The following is a 22962-nucleotide window of genomic DNA, read 5'->3' on the forward strand; positions in this document are numbered from 1 at the left end:
TCAAAATATTTCATTTAACCACACTACCCCTTCAGATTATTATCCTATTTCTTTTCTTTTCCACTGTAAAAGTTCTAATATTTACTTTCTTCCCCCCCCCCCCCAAGTCACTTCTCAGCCTTGTACAGTCTGGTCACTAACCCAGCTCCTTATTGAAATAAAGGTAATCAATTCTTTCTTATTCAAGCTAGTTATCTTTGGCACTTTTTACTGTTTGGGGCACTATTATCAAACCTGTTTCATGAATCATTTCTCCTTTCTTTGCTTCAGTGACATTGTTCTTAGTTCCTCTCCTCTCAGATCCTTCAAGTCATCTTTGCTAGTTCATCAATCAACTTTCACTACCATATCAAACCTCTATCTTCTCCCCTGCTTTTTGTTTCTACATTATTTGGTCATCCCCTTCACTCTCGTGGGTTCATGTAGATGACTTCTATCTATATAGCTGATCCTTAGCTACCAGCTACCTGCTGTATGCTTCTACCTGAATGTTCTATCAGTATCCCAAATGTGACATGTTCAAGACTGAACTCATCTTTCCCACTAAACTTTCTCTTCCCAATTTTGCTGTTCCTATAAAGACTATACTTCAGTCACACAGGTTTCTAACCTCAATCATTCACAGACTATTACTCCCTGTTCCTTCTCTACATCCAAAGAATTCCCAAATTCTTTTTCACTTCCAGTACATCTTACACCCATCCTTTTATCTCCATTCATATGGCCACCCTTCTAGTTCATGTCTTTACTTCCTTTTGATTGCATTATTTATTATAAGAGCTGCTGAATTTGTTTTCTTGCTTCTAGTATTTCTCCTTTAAAACCTATCCTTGCATATAGCTGCCCAAATAATCTTTCTAAAGCACAAGTCTACCAATGTCATCCCCCTCCTTAAAAACCTATCAATGGCTCCTTAATGCCTTTAGAAAAAGCCTCATTAAACCCCCTAGTCTGGCATTTATGTACCACAATTGAACTCCAATCTATGTTTCTGGCCTTATTTCACCTTGTCCTCTTTTACATGCTCTTGTGTTCCAGCTAAACTGTAATGCAAGCTCCTCAGAACCCAACTATGCACCTTCTTTGTCCAAACTGGAATGCAAGTCTCTCAGAACCCAATACTCACCTTCTTTGGAAGTCCACAAATTCTTTTCACCTCTACTTTTCAGAGTCCTTCCCTTCATGGCTTTGCTCAGGCTGTCATTGTTAGCCATCTCATCTGTTCAAGGAACAGATTCATCTCTTGGATATTGCTAGGAGAGAATGTAAGCTCCTTGAGGAGAGGACTCTTTAGTGTTGGTCTCTGTATCACGTTAATCATAACAGTTTGAACATTGAAAGTGTTTAGTAAATACACATTGTATTGACTCATTCTTCTCCCTATGGTTACAGAACATTTTCATCTCTTTATGGGAAGCTATTCCCCTAGGGATCTCTTCAAGGGGACACTTTGGTAGCCACATTAGAATTACAGGATAAAGGGAATTACTAAGTTGGACAATGTGACTGGTTTTGTTTTTTCCTTTTTTTTTTTTTTAACAGACCAGACCTCATACATCCAAATGATTTCTGATCCCTTCAAAACAAACCCTTAGGGAGATAATGAATTTATTTCAGTGAGAGTACCATAGTTGAACCCCTTCTTTGAGAACTGTCTTCAGAGCTACTTTAGAAATAGCTTAAGACAATGGGATAGTGAATGAAGTGATGAATTTGGAGTTTGAAAACCTAAATTCAAATCCTGCTTAAGACACTTCCTAGTCATATAACCTTGGGCAGCTCCTTTAATTTCTGTCAATTTTCTCATCTGCAAAATGAGTGGTTGAATTTAGTGACCTCTGAGGCCAATGCAGCTTCAAATCCATGATCTATGATCTATAAAAGAATGATTCTAGAAAAATCAACCTCTTTCCTTTGTAATCATACATTGCTTTGTAATCAAAGCAGCTTCAATAAAGAAGGGAATAAATCCAAGGGATCTAATCTGTCTCTCCATCATGAGATATAGAAGTTTAGTCCATTGGGATCCTCCTACCCCTTTCACCTGCCCTTCTCCTTGAAGTCCTGTGACCCAGAGGACAATCCACAACTCCAACCTGGCAGTGCTTTTCCCCTTCCCAGCGATCATGCTATCGACCAGAAATGTGACCTTCCTGGGGAGGATCTCTTCTGAGACATCATCATCTCTGCTCCTGACACCATCGTGACTCAGCCCTTGTAGAATGGAATCCCCTTCATGTCCCAAGCTGTTCTCAATTTGAACAATTTCATTAGAAAGGACTTTGTTCTTAGAAGGTGTGCCAGCTGAAGTATTATAGTCTCTAACCTGACAAGAGGTATTCTGGCATAATAGACTGAACACAGGACTTAAAATTAGATTCAAATCTTGTTTGATTTGCTATAAGACCACAGGCAAGCCACTAATCTTCTCTGAAACTCTGAGCCTCTGTTTCCTCATCAGTAAAGTGGAAATAATAACTCACATTTCTTAAAGTTTTAAGGTTTACAGAGCACTTTAAGTATATTATCTCCTTTGAGCCTCTTGACAGGCCTGTGGAGTGAGATGAGTGACTTGCTTGTAGTCAAACAGTGACTGTCTGAGGTAGCATTTGATCTCAGGTCTTTCTGATTGCAAGGCCAGTGTTCTATCAAATATGTCATACTATCTGCAGCAGCTAACTCACTGGGTTATTCTGAAGTCCAGATAAAACAGAATATATATCATTACATACCTTAAGGTGATATGTTGGCTCTTGACTAGTATTCTTAGGGTGGCATAGAGGGTAGAGGAATGGGCCTCAAGAGTTAGGAATACTTGAGATTGAATCTCAATAGGTTGTGTGACTCTGGGCAAATAAGTTATTTTGTGCTATAGAACTCTCTAAATTCTAAGTTTTTGATAAAGTGCAAACCAGCATTGAGGGAAATGAGGAAGTTCCCTCATTTGAAGTTTCCTTAATAAATGAAATCAAAGGCCCAGTTCCTTTCTCTATTCTTAATAACATCCATTTTATTAGCCAGATTTGACCTGAAACCATTCTAAAAATTATAATCAGTCACTTCTGAGGAGAGTCCTAAAAACACATTCCTACTGAGGAGCTACCACAGCTTCATAAGGATGGACATGAGTTGAGTTACCTCTCTGTGTGACCAGAACATCTTGGAACCTCAGAATTGTAAGGAACCCTCAGAGCTCAATTCTGCTCAGTCCATGAATTCCACTGACAATATTTTTGAAAAGTGGTTCACAAATGAATTAAAATAAAAAAACTTTGAAGGGATCATCTACCATTCAGATGAGCAAACTGTTGCATTTTCTGAAAAAAAACAACCCACCAAACAAACCAACTAGTCTATCTTCTATGGTCACATCTCCCACACTTACAATTCTGTCAAACATTCATCTTGTAGTGGATGATATAAAAATAATCTCCAAAGAGTACAAGAACATACCATGCCCAAGAAACATTTTGGTTGAGTGTATGTTTTCTGTTTGTTTTTAGGCTGTAGAACCTCAGTAAGGCAGAGAGTGGCAATCTCCAAGTTCCAGGGGTCCTTAAGGTTCTTCTCTGACATCTCCATCTTTTATTCCTTCTCTCTTCCCTCATTCACTCCCCTCCTCATTCTTCTCCCATGATACACTTACCTTATAGGTTTTAGTTATATCCTCCTAAGTTTTAGAGCTGATTGGTTTCCACCAAACAGACAAGATAAAACCAATGATGTTTCAAACTTTTCATTAGAAATTCAGACTTCCAGAAAGCCCAGAGTTTTCTGAACAACAAATATAAATTAAAGAGGACAGAAATCATCCATCTTCTGAGAAAGTCTTAATTACCCAGAGCAGAACCTATAATGAGATCATGGGAAAAACTGATTTGGATTAAACATCACCCTTTCACATGAGATCTGGTGCCAGCAAGACACTGGTGGGGTGGGGTGGGGGGTGGTCTTTTCTTCCCTTAAAGCTCTGGTGAGGCACCCTGTTGTTGGCTCCTCCTTGGGATCCACTCCATTTGGTTTGAATTAGTTCTGCTGAGTTTTTCCTAACTAAAGGAAAAAATCTGAAGGTATGACTACTTGTTTATTTCATTCATCAAATAATTTATTGAGTGCTTCTCTGTGGAGGATCCTGCATTGGAGAATACAGAGATATAAAACACTGGCCCTGACCTCAGGGAGCTGGCAGGCTAATAAAAAAGACAAATATACAAATAAAATCACATTTTCTATAAAGGATATGAAAGCACAATAAAAGAAATATTTAAAATACTACAGAGGATAAGAAAAAAGGAGAAGTTAATATCTAACTGGAAGGAGGATAAGGAGTGAAATATGAGTGAGGTCTTGAGAAATGTATAGGAATTCCATATTTGGAGGGGGGGGGTTAGAGAAGGGAGTTGGTTACTTCAGGTAGAGGTAACAAGTTGGAAAAGGTAAGGTTGGAAAAAGTATGATCCCTGTTCGTGGAATAGTATAGTCAGTTTGGCAGAATTGCAAGGTGTGTAAAGAGGATTAAGAAATAAGGATGGAAAGGTGATATGGAAAATGCCAGATTAGATAGTTGAAAATTTAGTTATCAGTAGGGGGAAATACCATTGAAGATAAATTGATAATTATTGCTTGTTTCTTTTGCCTTCATTCAGACAGACCTCCTAGTGGAACCTCTAGAGACTGAAATGCTTGATATTTTCTTCCCCCCTCTCAGGCAGGGGGGAGATTCTCCTATTTCTAATCAGTATACTGGGAGACAGGGAATATTTTTGTCTTTTTGGATCAGATAACTGTGATTTTATATAATTTCAGGTGGGGAGTTTTCCTCAATGAATCTGGTTAGAGAGATGTTTAGGTCACTGAGATATTCAGGGACTTGCTTGGGCTCCTGTCTCAATATGTGTGTGACTTAGACCCAGGCATTCCTGATTCTGAGACTGACTTTTTGTCCATTACATCACACTGTCTTTCTTCAGCAGAAACACATAGAAACTAAAAGTGAGCTATAGGAAGAAGGGGTATGGACACAGTTGTTAAAGCCCGTCTTATGTACATGAAGTCAGAATTCAAATCCTGCTTTCCTTCTGAGCAGGCGTCAGTTTTTTTGTGAGAATCCAGTAGAGAAAGAAACTGCCATTGTGGTAGAGTAGAAAACACATTAGTTCTGGTTCTGTTGTGTGACCTTGGGTGAGTCATTTCCCTTTCTCTAGGTCTCAGTTTACCATTATGAAATGGGGTAGAATTATATAATCTCTAGATATCCATTTGGTACTAATTCAGATTAATCATGAAAGGAAAACAGATTTGTTCATAGTGGTAATGGGTGGCGGTGGGTACCAATTCTAGGGTTAGGACAGGATTCCTGCTTGGGACCAGAAAGATTTTAAAAGTTGAAAAGGAAGGAAGGAAACATGACTGAGTGGAATGAGCTGTAAGTCTAGAGTCAGAGAGCTTGGGTTTGAATCCAGCTTCTGATGATAATAGTAGTATGCATTTATGTACCATCCAGTAATATTCTTGAAAACTAAATCTGACCCATCAATATGAGGACCTTGACTTGATTCTGGCCCCAGTTACAGCTCATTACAAAATCCACTGATTTTCATTGTCATTTCCTAGGAAAATGAATATAGGAATGGATCTCCATAGTGTTTGATGATAACAGGTGAACAAGTATTCCTGGGCTACCTGGCCTATCTGCCTCTTGTCTGATCCTGATGCAAGGAGCATCCCTCTTTACTATTCACCATAATTGATCAGCTTTTGCCACCTGCCTTCTATGTAAATGGAATGGAACCTTGCCCTGATCCTGGGATCCTCAGATTTAATCAACAGGTCTGTAAGTCTTCATCTTCTGCCCCAGTCTCTGATGAAAGTCATGAGATGATAGAGTTGAGACAGACCTAAAAGCTCTTATTTTCTAGTCCAGCTTCCACCAGAATCTTGGATTCATTCATGCTCTGACCTTCTGTGATGGGGAGCTTAGGACCAGTCTTGAGGCCATCCCTTTTTGTACAATCCCAATTGTTAGAAAGTTCTTCCTTACAGTGAATGGAAAATGGCCTCCATATGGCTTCTGAAGCAGGCTCTCTAGCCACTGTCACATTAACTCTTATGTATAGTTTGAACATGAAATCAACTGACCTTGACCTTGTCAGAACCCTCACCTCGCCAATATTTAGAAGGGAAAGAAATAGCTGATATCAAGAACTTGGCCATCTTTCACAGAAGTATAGTTAGTGGGAAAAGACCTCAAAGGACATTGAATGCAAACCACTCACTTTACAGATGAGGAAACAGGGCAAGAAAGGTTGTCTTGTCCAAGGTCACTCAGTTTAGGTCTAGCTTCAGGAATCTGGTGATGGAAGGGACCTCAGAGATCATCTAGTCCACCCCCTCATTAAAAATAGGAAACAGTTCTAGAGAGACTAAATGATTTGATGCAAGTCATAAAGGGCATAAGAATCAGACAATGGGATTCTGTCCACTATGGACCAATTTGTTTTACTCTCATGATTAATCTGAATTAGTACCAGATGGATGTTTAGAGATTATAGAATTCTATCCCATTTCATAATGGTAAACTGAGACCTAGAGAAAGGGAAATGACTCACCCAAGGTCACACAACAGAACCAGACTTCAGGTCTTGACTCCAGAGCCAATTTTCTTTATACTGTATCAAGAAGAAACAGCTTCATTGCTCTTCCCCCATGATGGCCCTTCTTGGTTCCATTTAAACTAAGTTTCAGAATTACCAAAGAAAGTTTCATTTTATTTTTTAATTGTTAATGCTGTAAAAAAGTCTAAAATAAATTATTCATTAATTTGTTCAGAGTATGCTTTTAAACAGAGTTTTAAACAATTTTATCATTAGAAAATAAATTGAACAGAACTGGCATATGCTGAAGTATTTTGCTACAGAAAAACATTTTTTTCCAGTTAGTGGAGTTGGTAACATTTGGCCAGGCAGAAGCAGAAGGTTAGTCTGCCATCATGAAACACTAATGGAGATGGGAAGTTATTGATGAGCTTATTATCTCATGATAAGAAGAGGGAAGAGTAGAAAAGGTAGGTAAAGGGGGACAACCCATTGTTGAAGACTGGTAGTGTCCTGGGAGTCACTGATGTGATTATGCCTTCATCATAAGGAGAACAGAGAAAGTAGGTGAAGGTGACCCTCTATTGTAGATGGATTCCAAATGGCAGCTGAATAAAGGATAGAGGAATCAAGAGAGGAAGTCTGTGAGCATGTAATTCACTGAGTCCACTGTAGGATCATGACTTAAAAGAAGGGAAAATGAGGCCAGAATATGGGTTATAGACTAGAACAGGAATGGAAGGGCCTAGAAGACAGTGGGAATGAACAATAATCATAATCACAACAACTAACACTATATGTGTGTGTGTGTGTACATATAGTGCTTTAAGGTTTGCAAAGGGCATTACAAATAGTTTATCTTCATAATAGTACCCTGCTGTCATCATGAGTAGGAATAATATATGCTTAGAATAAGATTCTCAGATCCATTCACAATCCTCTGGCAAAGAATTATTCCATTCTGCTCTCTGAACTGTCAAATGAAGCATTCTCTCCTCCCCACCCCCTTTTTTGGTCATATTCTTTTGGGTTCTTTTTAGTCATCCATTCTTTTTTCAGTCCTTACCTTGTGTATTCTCTCTTTTTCTATCTCACACTAGCCATAACAGATCTCAAACTGAACTACAAAATAATAATCATTAAAATAATTTGGTATTGGTCAAATCAGTGGATCTCAACAAACAGCACAGTAGAAGAGTCTTTGATAACCCCCAAGATCATAATCTTAGGAGAATCACTATTTGGGGAAAAAAAAGGGAAAACTGAAGGGCAATGTGGAAGAAAATAGGTTTAGACAGACATCTCACACCATACATCAAGATAAATTTCAGATGGATTAGAGGAAAAAAGAAATTTCATTCCATCTCTCTAAAGCTAAAAGAGGTACTGATTAAACAAAGATTTTTCTCATAAATACAAGTCTTAACCAGAGACCTACTTTGAGGGAAAGGTCTCGAGCTTCCAGCCCCATGGAAGTATTTTGGTCCCACAGAAACTTGAATGTCAGCTGAACCTCAGCTCCCCTAGAACTGAACAGGGTCCTATTACCTACTTGGGTACCTGGAGGCATCTAGGTAGCACATCTCCATTTCGTCATCTTTGCTCAAGGATCTCAGAAGGGGGAAAAACAAAAATCCTCAGATTAAAGGAAGATACACCTTGCTGGGAGCCGATTAGGCCAAGGCAATGAGAGATTTGACTCTGTTCTGTGATGTTGGACATATCTTTTGACAAACATGCCAAGGACACAGCTTGTCTATCCAATAGGGATGATAGCATATGCCATATATCCCTGAGATCACTTACAGATAAATTGAGGTCAAAGATGTAGAAAACACATTGAAAAAAAGACTTTAAAAGCATTAAACAAATGCAAGCTATTATTAATGGATGAACTCAGATGTGTGGCTTTGCCCATTTTGCCAGCCAGATCTTGATGGATCCAACCAGAACTGAGTGATTTCCTCTATTTCTGTGAATTCAAGTCCTCCAGTTGTTGCCACAAGTCTGGAAACACTACATAAGCAAATAATCCACATGTGTGCTGCATTTAACATTCTTTCCAAAGTTCTTTCACATTTTTCATCTCATGGAATCTTCCTCCTACCCTTCAAGTCAAATAGGGCTGGGATTATCACCATTTTATAAAAGTGGGAACAGGCATAGAAAGGGCAATTAAGATTAGTCCTGGTTAACACCACTGGGTGACAATGGAGAAACAGAGAGGATGAAAGAGGTGCCATCTGCCTTTTCACCAGCCATAGGATCATAAATCTAGAAGGGACCTTACTGCATCAGATCCTGGAGAGTCAAATTGAAATAGAAAGGGATCCTTGGTGGGGGTGGGTGCTAGAAAACCCACAAATTAACATTATGTTGTACTGCATTTTTACTTGTTTTAACATTTTCCAATTAAATTTTAATGTGGAATGTGGTGGTGGTTGAGGCTATTTGTGACTAGCAGACACCTCTGATCTAGACTAATCTCATTTTGCAGACAAGGAGCTAATGGCAGATTTGGAATTTAAATCTGGATCCACATTTCAATGCTAGGTGATGTTCCCACCCTTCAGATCTGCCATCCTCCTGTCATCAAAATTTCTGTTCCATTCTTCTAGGGGAGTTTGAGGTTCAGCTGACCTTGGTGATTGTTGAACCAAGTTTCTTAGGAATTGAAATACTGCCTTGGGACTGGAAACTATATACATATATATATATATATATATATATATATATATAGTGTATATATTTATGTATGTGTGTATATATACATACTCTATATACATCACACCATATATAAATATGCACACAAGCACACATATCCTTGTAGGTACACGATTGTTTGTCATGTTTCTCCCCACTGAAGAAAGGGAACCTCCATCCTCCACCCTTTAACAGTGCTGCTTAGGGACAGTGTGGCCTACCTACCCTGGTCATAGATAAGTATGATGAAATGAAGTTCTGTCTTCCATTGAGCTGTCAAATGGACCTTATTAAATCACAGCACTGACCATGCCACCCTCCCTGGTCCCTCTTCCCCCCACCGCTCTTCTCCAGGAGCCTCAGGATGAAACAGAAAGGGCTCTTCATCACTCATCTCCTTCTGACCTCTTCACTCCTCTGACACCTTACTTCCCTCCACATATTCTGTTATCTACGTCATTCTTTGACTGGGCAGCCCGTCTCTCCAGACTCTATGCCTTTGAAGTGGCTACTCCCTAGGCCTGGAATGGTGGTCTTCTTCCTTCCACCTCCTCAGCTTCTGCAGGACCTCCCTCCTCTGGCTGTCCCTCCCGGGTTCTCTTCCTCTGAGATTAAATCTCCACTATTCTAGATTATGACTGTATTTACGTCTTCCATTACACATACACACACATGTGCGACCATTTGTGTACATGCTCTAGTCATGAGGCATACATGTATACATATAGGTAGACAGCTATCCTTGATCATCCCTTTCCTCTGTGATCTATGTGCCCCTGTGGATAGAGCTTCTCCTTTCTCATCAGCGCTTCGGGTTTACTGTGCGTGCATGTACAAGGCGCGCCTGCCACGCACATGCAAGCACACCTTGTTGCCCCGGTTTAGCCCCCCCCCCCCATGGCAAGGGCAAGCGCTTGGCAGACGGAAGAAATGCCACAAAGTCGGATGGTAAAGAAATAAATTTACTTTTGTTTTAAAAAGAGTCAGGGCAGCCCCCGGAGGGCCGGGGCAGCCCCCGGAAGGCCGGGGCAGCCGGCCGCGCTCCTCGCGGCCGGGCTCCCGGGCCGGGCTCCGGGCCTCAGCGGAGCTGCAGGTAGGCGGGCACCGAGTAATTGAAGAGGAGGTAGTCCATCTTGTATAAGTTAAAGAGTCTGCGCTGGTGGCCCGGGCTGACGCCCTGGAAGAAGCGCGCCGCCTCGCCGCGGCCGGCACGCGGGGCCCGCGGCGGGGCCGGGAAGCGCAGGCCGGCCTGCTGCGCGCCGATGAGGCCCAGCACGTAGGCCGCGTCCTCCTGCAGCGTCTCGTACTTGCCCACCACGTCGTAGTGCACCAGGCAGGGGTGGCACAGCGCGTGTGCCCGCTCCCAGTGCTCGTTGAAGGGCTCCTCCTGGCGCGTGCGCGGGTCCGTCAGGTAGGAGAGGAACTCGTGGAAGCGCACGTCGTGGCCCCGCGCCAGCGCCTCGGGGCTGGGCCGCCGCCGGTGGCGCCGGATGATCTTGGTGCCGTAGCGCCGGTGGAAGGCCGTGTTGTAGCTGCGCGTGAACTTGTTGCGGTAGGCCGACACCAGGCGCTCCAGCGGCTCCCGCACGAACAGGAACTTGAGGTAGGCGCGCAGCCGCCGGTTGATCTCGGCCGGGCTGAAGTCGGCCAGCGTCCGCAGGTTGGCCGGCACGTGGGCCTCGTGGGCCGCGATCTCCAGCGGGTCGCGGTACTTGCCGCCGCCCGTCAGCACCATCATCACCCGCTTCCAGTTAGTGCAGGCCACCTTGGGCACGTAGCAGTACAGCACGCCGTGCTCGTCGTCCACCACCAGGTGGCGCAGGTCCTCGGGGCTCAGCAGCCGCCGCTTGCGGGTGTAGCGGCTGCACACGCGGCTCAGCAGCTCCCGCCGCCCCTGGTGCGCGCGGTGCAGCGGGGAGCCCTGCAGCTGGGGGCGGAGAGGGAGAGGGGTGAGCCGTGTCGGGGGCGGCGAGGGAGGGGTGAGATGTGCCGTGTCGGAGAGGGAGGGGGGGGCGGGGAGGGAGAGGGGTGCGATGTGTCGGGGGCGGAGAGGGAGAGGGGTGAGCCGTGTCGGGGGCGGAGAGGGAGAGGGGTGAGCCGTGTCGGGGGGCGGAGAGGGAGGGGTGAGCAGTGTCGGGGGCGGAGAGGGAGGGGTGAGCCGTGTCGGGGGCGGAGAGGGAGGGGTGCGATGTGTCGGGGGGCGGGGAGGGAGAGGGGTGAGCCGTGTCGGGGGCGGCGAGGGAGGGGTGAGCCGTGTCGGGGGGCGGAGAGGGAGAGGTGAGCCGTGTCGGGGGCGGCGAGGGAGGGGTGCGATGTGTCGGGGGCGGCGAGGGAGGGGTGAGCCGTGTCGGGGGGCGGAGAGGGAGAGGTGAGCCGTGTCGGGGGCGGCGAGGGAGGGGTGCGATGTGTCGGGGGCGGAGAGGGAGGGGTGAGCAGTGTCGGGGGGCGGCGAGGGAGGGGTGAGTCGTGTCGGGGTGCTGCGAGGGAGGGGTGCGATGTGTCGGGGGCGGAGAGGAAGAGGGGTGAGCCGTGTCGGGGGGCGGAGAGGGAGGGGTGCGATGTGTCGGGGGCGGAGAGGGAGGGGTGCGATGTGTCGGGGGCGGAGAGGGAGGGGTGCGATGTGTCGGGGGCGGAGAGGGAGGGGTGAGGTGTGAGCAGTGTCGGGGGGCGGCGAGGGAGGGGTGAGTCGTGTCGGGGTGCTGCGAGGGAGGGCTGCGATGTGTCGGGGTGCTGCGAGGGAGGGCTGCGACGCGCCGGGGGGAGGGAAGGGGCGGGAGGCTGCGTCATCATTTGTCAGTTTCGTGCTTGTTAATTGCACTGACGCGTCGCCAAGGCGACGTGTGTTTATGAATCTGATTTAGTGTTTATCTGAGGCTTGATGCGCTCGTTTTAATCGTCTCTTGATTCACTGCTTGGTGGTTCACGGTCTGGGTCACGGTGGCACTTTGGAAGTCGGTACCCAAACAGGCGCTGAGGCCGGTTGGGGAATGATGGAGATGGAGGTCGTGGACCTTCCGGCAGTACCAGAAATGACCGAGAGGCGCTGGGAGAAACTTGGGGAGTCCGGACGGAAGGAGCCCACAGAACCAGGGGAAGAGTTTCACGAGAGAGAGCAGATCTCTGGTGGGGCCTATCTCGGCTTCGTGACTGACGGGCAGCCAGGGCGGCTGCCCAGGGAGGAATGTGCCCAGTGCATGGGTTTGCTTTTGCTCGGCTGTACTCCTTTGTTACAAGGGAGGAAGTACTCAACTGAGGTGATGTAAATGTTGGAAAGTTATAATTATGTGAAAAAGCCTAAATAAAATGTTTACTTCAAAAATGTTACTCAACTTGCCCCCTTAACTAAACAAAATATGCCAATAAATAAACCTTTGTAACAAATATTCATCATCAAGCAAAGCCAGTTCCAATATGGGTCCTTTCTAGAAATGCATTTTTTTAGTTTTTTTTTGCAAAGCAGTGGGGTTGCGTGGTTTGCCCAAGGCCACACAGCTAGGTAATTATTAAGTGTCTGGGGCAGAATTTGAACTCAGGTCCTCCTGACTCCAGGGCCGGTGCTCTATCCACCGTGCCACCTACTCACCCCCCAGAAATGTATTTTCAATGCATTGTTTTCTAGTAGACCTTATCCTTCCTTCTCTGGGATTGCAGTCTGTTAATGATTAGAATTCTTGATCCTTTCAAGGTTGTGAAACTGTTCTCCTGGTTCTGCTCCCTTCATTCTGCATCCATTCACAGAGATCTTCCCAGTTCCTTTCATCATTTCTTAGAGTACAGCAACATTCCATCACATTCAGATAATTTGATTTGTTTAGTGATTTCCCAATAGAGGTATATTTCTTTGGTTCAAAACAGTTATTCTAAAAAAAAAAATTGCAGACTAATACATTTTTTTCTGAATTTTCTATTTGATCTGATTTGTCCAACTGTAAAGGCTAGCTCAGCGGGGTCTCATTAATGAGGTACTGCTGGTGGCTAGAAGGGGCTCTTCCTTTGCCAGAGAAGGGAATCAGCTGTCTATAGTTCATAAGCTTTAGGCACAGGAGAGGGATTTCAGACTAGAGACCCATTTTCTTCTAGCTTTGGAGCTCAAGAAAAACAGGCCACTGTATCCGTAGTCAAGGGTCCTAACCTTTAAAAGGAAAAAAAAAACAGCCCAGTGGGGCACTGTGCACCTCCTCGATGGACAGCTTCCTGCCTGGAGCCCTGCCCAGTTCAGTCTGACCTCACCTCGCCACGTGGGCCAGGAGCTATCTGGGGAATGCCAACTTGGCAGTCTCAGGCCTTGGACCCCAACTGTCCCATGCTGTGAAATCCTCTTCTCTTCCTTATACATCTCCATATTCACTGGGGCCAGGTTCAAGCTATAATAGGAACTGTAGGTTCAAAGTTTCCTGAATCTCATGCAAAAAGATTCTCAACCACAGCAACTGTCTGAGTCAGTTTTTCTGAGTTAGGAACTTTTTAAAAAAATCTGTTAAAAAAATGTGGTTGGGTGTATGCCTATGGGGAAGATGTAGTGATCATTAAGAGTGAGTGGACCACTTATCTGGGGAGACAATAATAAAAGTGAGTGGTATTCTAGCAAGTGGACAGAATAGGAAAGGCTTCATATAGATCAGTATGTTGAAGGAAGCTAAGTATTCTGAGAGGTGGAGGGAAAGGGGGGGTTGTATTCTAGCACCCACTCCCACCCCACCTCCAACAATCTCTGCAAAAGCACCAAGATGGGGCATACGAGGAGGTCATTTTTGATTGGACTGTTGATCATGTTAAGGGAAGTACAGTGCAAATTCATCAGGGGAAAAAAGGGAGAACCAGGAGCCAAAGGAGGATGACCAGGATTATTGCAGGGATCATATTGTATGAAGGTAACCTGAAAAAAAATGTTGGCAGGGGCAGCTAGGTAATGCAGTGGCTAGAGCACCGGCCCTGGAGTCAGGAGGACCCGGGTTCCAATCTGAATTCAAACACTTAATTATCTAGCTGTTTGACCTTGGTCAAGTCACTTAATCCCATTGCCTTGCAAACTGCAAAGGTTGACTGTTTAGTATGGAGAAGAGAAGACTTATAGAGTGAATGACTATTGTTACCCCATCATTTGGCAGAGGTATTAAGGGATAGAATCAGCTGTTCCCAGTTATTGGGGAGGAAGGCTGGGCAAGCCACACCCTCACTCTAATTCCCTACCAGGAGGCTGAAAAAGGAAAGGATACTTGGCAGAATGGAGGGCCCAAGTTTTCCATGTGTGGCTACCCCTAACTGGGAGACAGACTTCCTAAGCAAAGGTCTTACCTTTAGTATGCCATGGATGGATCAACAATCAACTATTATTAAGCATTTATTAAACATTATATTCTGCACCAGACACCATGGAAGGTGCTGGTGGTTCAACAAAGAAAAATGAGGCAGCCCCTGACCTGAAGGGGCTTGTTATCTGTGCTCTTCTGCATTGTTGGGGCTGTGGATTGAACTAAGGAATTACTCATACCATCATGCCTGGTTTCCCTTCATGCCTTGATGTCATCCCCTTCTCTCCCCTTTAATCCCTTTCTCCTTGCCAAGGCCAATGCCTGCACCCCTACCCTGATCCCATTCCCACCCCATCCCCACCACTGGCTTCTGCAGCAGATTGACATCACTTCCCCACTCCCCTCTAATTTCAGTCTCTTCCTTTTCTACTAGTTCCTTCTCTTCTACCTTCAAACATACCTTTGTCTCCTCTCTCAAAACAAAACGAAACCAATAGCCCTTTTCTAGATGCTGCCATCCTCTGAAGCTACCATCCCACACCTCCCTTCCATTTATCAGCCTAGACAAAGCTCCTGACAGCCTTCACCTATCTTTTCTTTTTCTTATTCAACTACTCTTGGCAGTCTGGTATCTGACTTCATTACTTGGTGAGATGTTCTCTCCCAAATGGCCAGCTATCTCTTAATTGTGAAGATGGATAATCTTTTCTCATTCTACATCATCCCTGAAATCCCTATTGCATGTGAACTGGCGGCCACCCCCTCCTCCTGGATACGCTGTCCTTTCTGAGGTTTTTGTCATTTTATTCTTTCTTGGTTCTCTTTCCTGGATCCCACTTGTTGGTCTGCTTTTTCTGCCATCTCCTTTGCTGGCTCATTGTCTACTTCATGCCCCCTAAGTCTGGATATGGGCCCAAGCTCTGTCTTCTCCATGTTCTCTCTTCATCTTTCATGGCTTTGATGGTCATCTCTATATGAATGACTCACCAGACTATAGATCTAGCTCTAGTCTTCCTCCTGAACTTCATTGTTACCTCCCAGCCTACTTAATTAGACTTTTGAAATGGGGTGTCCCAGAGACAACTCAAATTCACCATGTTCAAAACATAATTTTCATTCTCTTCAAACCCACCCCACTTCCAAACATCCCTATTTCTGCTATAGATACCATTGTTCTTCCAGTCTCCCAGGTTCATAACCTTGACATTATTCTCCAGTCCTCACTCTTCCTCACCCCGCTAATTCAATTGGTTTCTAAATCTTGTCATTCTACATCCACATCTGTCATATGTGACTACTTCTCTCTACTCATCCAGCTCCCATCTTAGTTCAGATCCTCATGACCTCTCATCTTGACTATCATAATGACTGTCTATTTGCTGCCACCATTCATCCACCCAGCTATCAAAGGGTGGATCTAACCATGTCACTCCCCTACTGATTAAGTTCCTGTGGCTCCCTATTGCCTTTATCATGTATCAAACAAAAACTTCTATATTTTAAAGTTCCTCACCCCCTGGCTCCAAGTTTGCTCTTCTCAAACTGCCCTTTTTGCCACTTCTCCATCTTCTTTCTCCTCCTTGGCATTGGCATCCCTAATACCTGGAATGCCTTCCCTCCTCACTTTCCTTTATCAGATCCTTCTCTTCAAGACACAGTTCAGGCACCAAGTTCTACATGAAACCTATCTTGATCCTCCCTCCCAGCACAGTGCCTTCTTCCACAACTAGTAGGTGTTGATTCTGTATATACTGATGTATGAACTTGTCTCCTATTAGAATCTGAGGTCCTGGGGGGAAGGGGCTGTTTTGCATTCATGGTTCCTAGCACAACATGGGGTGCATGGCAGGTACTTCTAAAAATTTGACTGATTGATGGATTGATTTCCCTTGTGGTCAAGACATCAGATTTTCTCTTAGGCCTAAGATTCAGCAGCACCTGAATGAAAGTAGCAGCAGTAGGGACGTCTTAGCAGCATGATGGAGGGAGGGGAGTTTGCTTTGCATTCCCCTTCCAATTCCCTCTCCCATTCCTCAGTATCCTTAGTTTCAGCCTGGTGGTCAGCTAATCCATGCTACAGTTTTATGATGCTTTTCTTTCCCACGAATATATACAAAATACCATTGGAGGCCTATAAAGATTAAATGTTTTAAATTTCTAATGGGGGAATTTCTGGCACTGTGACAGGTAGTGAGAGAATTTATTTTGAGTAAAAGGATGAATCAGGTTGGTGAAAGCCCCTCCAGTAATGCTTTGGAGGCAGCTTTTGGTTTATGTATTTATTTATGTATTTATTTATTTTTTTAGGTTTTGGTTTTTTTTTTTTCTGCAAGACAAATGGGGTTAAGTGGCTTGCCCAAGGCCACACAGCTAGGTAATGATTAAGTGTCTGAGGCTGGATTTGAACTCGGATCCTCCTGACTCCAGGGCCAGTGCTCTATCCACTGCACCACCTAGCCGCCCCTCCCCCCCAAATGAACCTTCATGGCAGGCCCCAGACCTCACTCACTTGGTCACTGTCGTAAAGTGCTTGAAGCGGACTCCTCCCCGTCTTGCCAAACCAGCTGGAGCCCAAGATCCTGTCCTCAGCAACTGGTGAGGAAATGAGGAGAAAGAACATGTTATCCTCTGGAGGGTCAGTCTGATACAGCTGAGGCTGGGGAGAAGGAGGAGTGAGGAAGAAGGAAGAAGAAGAAGGCAGAGGAGGAGGGAGAAACAGGAAGGGATGAGGAGGGAGAAAGAATAGGAGTGAAAGGGAGAGAAGGGGTGAAAGGAGAAAGAGATTCCAAAGAAGGAAGGAGGTAGAGAGGAGGAAAGAAGGGAAAGAAGAGGGAAAGAGAGGGAGGGAGGAAAGAAGAAAGGGACAGGAGGAGAGAGAGAGAGAGAGAGAGAGAGAGAGAGAGAGAGAGAGAGAGAGAGAGAGAGTTGTAGAGTAGAAGGTATACAGGATACAAAATTGGGAAATTTGGATTTTTAGTTTAACATGCTACTAAGATGCTGTGAGACCTTCAGCAAGACCCTTTCCCTGAAGCAAGGACAGAATCTCATTGATCATGGACTCAGTGCTGATGGAGATGGTAGCTCCTTCCCTGTCTGTCTCACTGATGAGAAGAAACTGAGACAAATGGGAAAACTATTTGATATTTTACCTGTGTGAAAGAGTATAAAGTAGGGCTCAGAAATTTCACACACACACACACACACACACACATATATACACATACACAAACAAACACATGAAGCCAATATAATATATATATGTTATAATTATGGTAGTATATATGTAAAAATACATATATATATATATATATATATATATGTATACATATATGTGACAAAAGTAGTTCCTCTTCCCTCCCCATCTGGTGTCCACCCTGAGCAGGAGAGGCCCTTGGCTGGGGCTGCTGCTGTGGAGGCTGTGAAGGGAGACCACCTGGAATGTGAGGAACTGAAAGGTCCTGGGAGAAAGAGGAAGGAAGAGGAAGAGGAAGGGAAGAAACTCTTTGGGGCTTTCAGCCAGAGTGTTCCAAGGGCAAACCTAAAGGCAAGCCAAAAGAGGCAAACCATGACCTCTCCTATAGGGTTATTGGGAGTCAAGTGCTTTGAAATCTTTAAAGTGATTCATAAATATGAGTTATTATTATTTCAAAGCATCAGCTCTGCTTTATGTATGTGACTGTTTTGAAACACATAAAGTGCTAAAAAAAACCCAAACCATTTAAGGATGTTATAATTCTCTTTATTCATTCCAAATGTATCTCAGGCTTTGAAAAAAGAAACTGAGGGTTATTTGGAGTCTCAGTTGTAGAGAAGACTGAAATCAGAAACAAAAGCTGGTTTCTAGTAGCTCATTGAGTGACTTTGACTAGGTCATTTCCATTTCATGGGCCTCAGTTTCCCACTCTGTAAAATAAGAAGATCGGATTAGCTGCTCTTTAAGGGTCCCTTCCAGCCCCAACATTCAATGAGTGGGGAGGAGTCCCCTCCAGGACAGGCACCACCCAGCTGCAGGGCTGTCCGGCATGTGGTATTCCTTGGCTGGAAGACTGGCTTTCCAGGGAACGGGTGATTTTTCCAGACTTAGTTTCTTGGCCATCTCCTTGTGAGGTGGAAACCTACCAAAGAAAGGCTATCAAGGAAGAAATGCAGACCCACTCTCAGCCATGGAGCAGAGCGGGGAAAGTAGCAGACATGCCAGCCCTGGCCCCATGCTCCTATGGGGTGCCTGCCTGACCAAAAAGCAGCCAACCCAGTCAATTCTTGGGTAGTAAATCATTTTCCCCTGGCCCGAGAGAAGGGACTCAGCCTGATGCCAAACACAGACCTGTCTTTTAGAGGGCCCAAAAGATGATAACCCCATTAGGACAAAGGGATGAGAAGGCCAAATGTGGGGCTACTTTCCCCATCTACCTCCTGGCTTCTTCCCCTTACCCCCCAGCACCTCAAAACTTAGAGGCTCCAAACTTCATCTGAGGATGCAGATGGCCCCTTCCCTGAGTCATCTTGGAACAGGGGAAAAGTTCTGAAGTCAGAGGGGTAAGTTCTGATACTTACTCTGTGACCTTGACCAAGTCATTTAATCTTTTTTTAACTAATGAAATAAAACAAGCATTTCCATAACATAGCACAATGAAAAAGATGATTACACAAGAAACTAAAATCTATTATGTACAGCTTGTTATTCCATTTGAATAGCTAATAAAATTAATATGTAAATTTCTTTTCTTTCTTCCCTGCCACCCTAGAGATGGTTACCATTAGACACAAATAGCTGTGTGTGTGTGTGTGTGTGTGTGTGTGTGTGTGTGTGTGTGTGTGTAAAATTATTCTACACATACTGGTGTCTGTTCTTTCTGTGGATACTACAGGGCTATAAGAAATGTTGAACTCGGTGAACTTAGAAAAACACAGAAAGACTTGCACGAAATAATAAAGAGCAAAATGAGTAGAGCCAAGAAAACAATACTCACTGTAACAACAATATTGTTTTAAAAATGACTTTTGAGACAATTCTGAAAAACTTGTATTGGAAAATGTGATCCATATCCAAAGAAAGAACCCTGGAGTCTGAATGCAGATCAAAGCACATTATTCTCACTTTTAAAAATTTGTTTTGTTGTTTTTCCTTCTCATGTTTTTTCCCTTTTTGTTCTGATTCTTCTTTCACAATATAATTAATATGGAAATGTTTAACATAGTTGTACATGTATAACCTATATATCAGATTACTCGCTGTCAAGGGGAGGGAAAGGAGGGAGGGAGAAAAATGTGGAATAAAAAATCTAATAAAAAATGAATGTTGGAAACTTTTTACGTGTAATTTGAAAATTTGTTAAAAAAAGGACTTTGAGTGAATAATCATTTTGACTATTATAAATACCCAAATTAACTATTAAGGACATAATGAAGAAAGACATTATCTGAATCAAATCATTTAATTTTGGCCTAGATGATCTTTGCTGTGCCTTCCCACCCAAATCTATGCTCCTACGCAAACTAAGAAGCAGGCTTAGATACAGGACAGGGCAGTGAGTCAAGAGGCTTTGATGGACACAGCTTCAAGTACCCATTTCTGTTGAACACTTGAAATGTGAAAAGAGAAAGGATGGCGTGGGGGAGATGAGAGGACTGGGAAGGGTCCAAGGGAGAGATGGGAAGAGAGTAGAGAGGATTTTGTAGGGTTTCTGAGGGAGCAGAGAATACATCATATCTTCTTTAACAATGATGGACCTGGCACTCTGAGGCACATGGGCAACTGGGAAGAATGAGAATGAGCAAAGGAGTCAGACCAGCATAAGGGAGACCTCATCTGATCCCAGGCTCCAGGGATTAGGAGCCAGAAGAGATTCTAGAGATCAGTTAGATCCGATTCCAATCTACTCATTAAAGAGATGACAGGATTTATCCAAGATCCCATAGACCATATTTTCCATTTCTTTTCTCCACTACTTCTTCCATATGTGATTGCTTCCCATCATATAGCTCCTTGCTATCATCTCTCTGAGGATTTGCTGAGAAACTTTGGTTGTCGCCCTTTGGATCTATCATCCATATTCAATTCAATGCAACAAGAATTTATTGTTTACTACATATTTGTAAGGGCAGCCAGGTGGTACAAATGAATATAGTGCAAGACCTGGAGTCAGGAAGACCCGAGTTCAAATCCAGCCTTGGACACTTACTAGATATGTCACCCTGAATAAATCATTTAACTCTGAAGCATCAGTTTCCTCACCTGTAAAATGAGATGGAGAGGGAAGAGCAAACCACTCCAATATCTTTAGCCAGAAAACCCCAAATGGGGTCATGAAGAACTGAACATGACTGAAATGACCAAACAATAACGTAGCAATATAGATCTACAACTAAAGGGAGCTTCAAATGCTATCTCTAACCCTTTTGTTTTCACAGATGTATAAAAGTAAGATCCAGGGAAATCTCATGATTATTAATTGTCAAAGACAAGATTTGAACCTATGTCCTTTGTCTTCAGAGCCAGTGCTAAGTATATGATAGATCCTGTCCCTCTCTCCCTTCCCTTTCCTTCTTCTCCTTCCCCTCCTTTGTCCCTGTCTCTGTCTCCATCATTTTCTGTGCCCCATCTCTATCTCTGTCTCCATCTTTTCCCCTGTAAAGCTACAAAGACAAAAATTACAGTCTCTACCCTCAAGGTGCTACTTGGGGGAGGGGAGAATTCATAAAACAGGTGGTTGGATTAAATGATCTCTTGGCTTCTTTTCAGCCCCCAAATCCTGGAATGTCCCCAGGAATCTCCCCAAATCAAAGTGCATTTGATTGGTGTCCACATTTCCTCCCCCAGGCTCTACCCTTCAGACCTGCACTCACTCCTGCGGCCTCCACCTTCCATCTGGGGATGGGCTGGCAGAGTGTGGCTTCTGGGCAGGGGGAGCAGCCAACCAAACAGAGACTGAGGAGACAAGTGTCTATGTGTTTCTCCTAAAACAAACATAAAATCCAGGCTGGAACAGAGAATTGGATCCTCAGCAGGGATGTGGTTGAGCTTAAAGGAGAGTAGTGGTGGACTGAGGAAGCATTTTAAAAAAAAACAAAACACCAGTGACAGGAAATGTTTACTGACACATGCAGAGTTCTCTGGGTTGGGGAGGATAAGGAGAGGAGACACCAGCTTGGTCAGGGTGAGGGTGTGGGTTACAGCTCTTTGAGATGTGGTGGCAAAGAGAACCAGCCCGGATGTTTAGCCCCGAGTCGTCAGACCTGACTCTGCCACTGATGGGCAGGTCCTCCGCTAAATGGCCTCAATTTCTCTATGTATAAAATGGGTAAAATAGTCTCCATCCTGCCTATTTCAGAGGGATTGTGAGGATCGAGTAGGTCAAATACTTTAGAGATGGAAAAGAAAGATCCTGGGTTTGAATTTCAGCCTTGTCACTAAGTACCTATGGGAGAGAGGGGCTCTGAAGCTACTTCCTGCTTTAATCTGCTAGCTCGTATTGTGAGCCAATATTATTGCTTTTGGCCTCTGCTCTGAGATTTAATTTCTTAGTTATTCATGACAACTTCTATGTGTGTGTGAGTGTGAGAAGACTGGGGGTGGGTGAGGAGAGGAACCTCTGCGGGGAAGTCACGGGGTAGAGGAAGAGGAAGAGTGAGGTTAAAAAAAGGAAGATGTGCTCCTTCTGCTCCTGTCATTTTAAGAGTCATTGTGGTAAAGCAGAAAGAAGACAAGATTCACAATCAGTGGAGAGCTGTCTTTGAAAACCATCCTGCTATTTATTGTCTGGCAGGAAGTGCCTTACTTCCCTTCTCCAGGAAAAGGACAAGGTTGGATGAGACATGATCTCTTAAGTTTTCATCCAGCTCTATGAGTTTCCTCTGGGCCTTTATCTTCTCTGTGGGACTCCTCTTGGCATTCAAGGCTTCCCTTCATCCAAAAAATCATCCAACTTTATGGTTAGATGGGACCTTCATATACAAAGAGGGGAGCAAGGTTTCTCTTCCTCCAAGAACCAGAATGGCTCTGGTTCTGATAGCCTCACCCCCTCCATCCTTCCTAGACATTCCTAAACCAAAGCCTTAGTTCCTTTCTATCTCCTCACTTGTTTTTTTTCACATCTAGCTCCTTTTATGTATAGCCTTCCCCTCCTGGAATGTAAGGTCCCTGAGGGCAAGGTCTGTTTTGTGTTTCTCAGCACTCCACACAGTGCTTGGTCCATGGTCAGTTTTTAGAAAATTCCTTTTCAGTCATTTGTTAATGTTTATGGTTATCCACCTCCCTTAATACACACTTCCATTCACTACACATTTATTGAATACTTTTTGTAGGTTCACCCTTATGCCAGAGGAAGACCAAAAACCCTGCTTCTGCTTTGGTGGATTGTTTCATCTCATTGGCCTAAGGAGATCCATACTTATGAGATGATCAGGCAATGGTT

General features: G+C 44.1%; 1 protein-coding gene across 1 annotated transcript in view; it reads right to left on the reverse strand.

The window, feature by feature from the left end:
• Window positions 1-10278: 10278 nt before the first annotated feature.
• CHST13 (carbohydrate sulfotransferase 13) overlaps window positions 10279-22962 on the reverse strand; it is a 55560-nt gene continuing 42876 nt past the window's right edge. Inside the window, exons 2-3 of the mRNA XM_074198446.1 lie at window positions 17058-17140; window positions 10279-11223 (exon numbers count right to left, since the gene is read on the reverse strand). Coding sequence (XP_074054547.1) covers window positions 10375-11223; window positions 17058-17140 — 932 coding nt within the window. The 3' untranslated portion in view covers window positions 10279-10374. The remainder of the gene's footprint in view (window positions 11224-17057; window positions 17141-22962) is intronic.

The sequence above is a fragment of the Macrotis lagotis genome, chromosome 8 (genome assembly GCF_037893015.1).
Source record: "Macrotis lagotis isolate mMagLag1 chromosome 8, bilby.v1.9.chrom.fasta, whole genome shotgun sequence".
Classification (NCBI taxonomy): domain Eukaryota; kingdom Metazoa; phylum Chordata; class Mammalia; order Peramelemorphia; family Peramelidae; genus Macrotis; species Macrotis lagotis.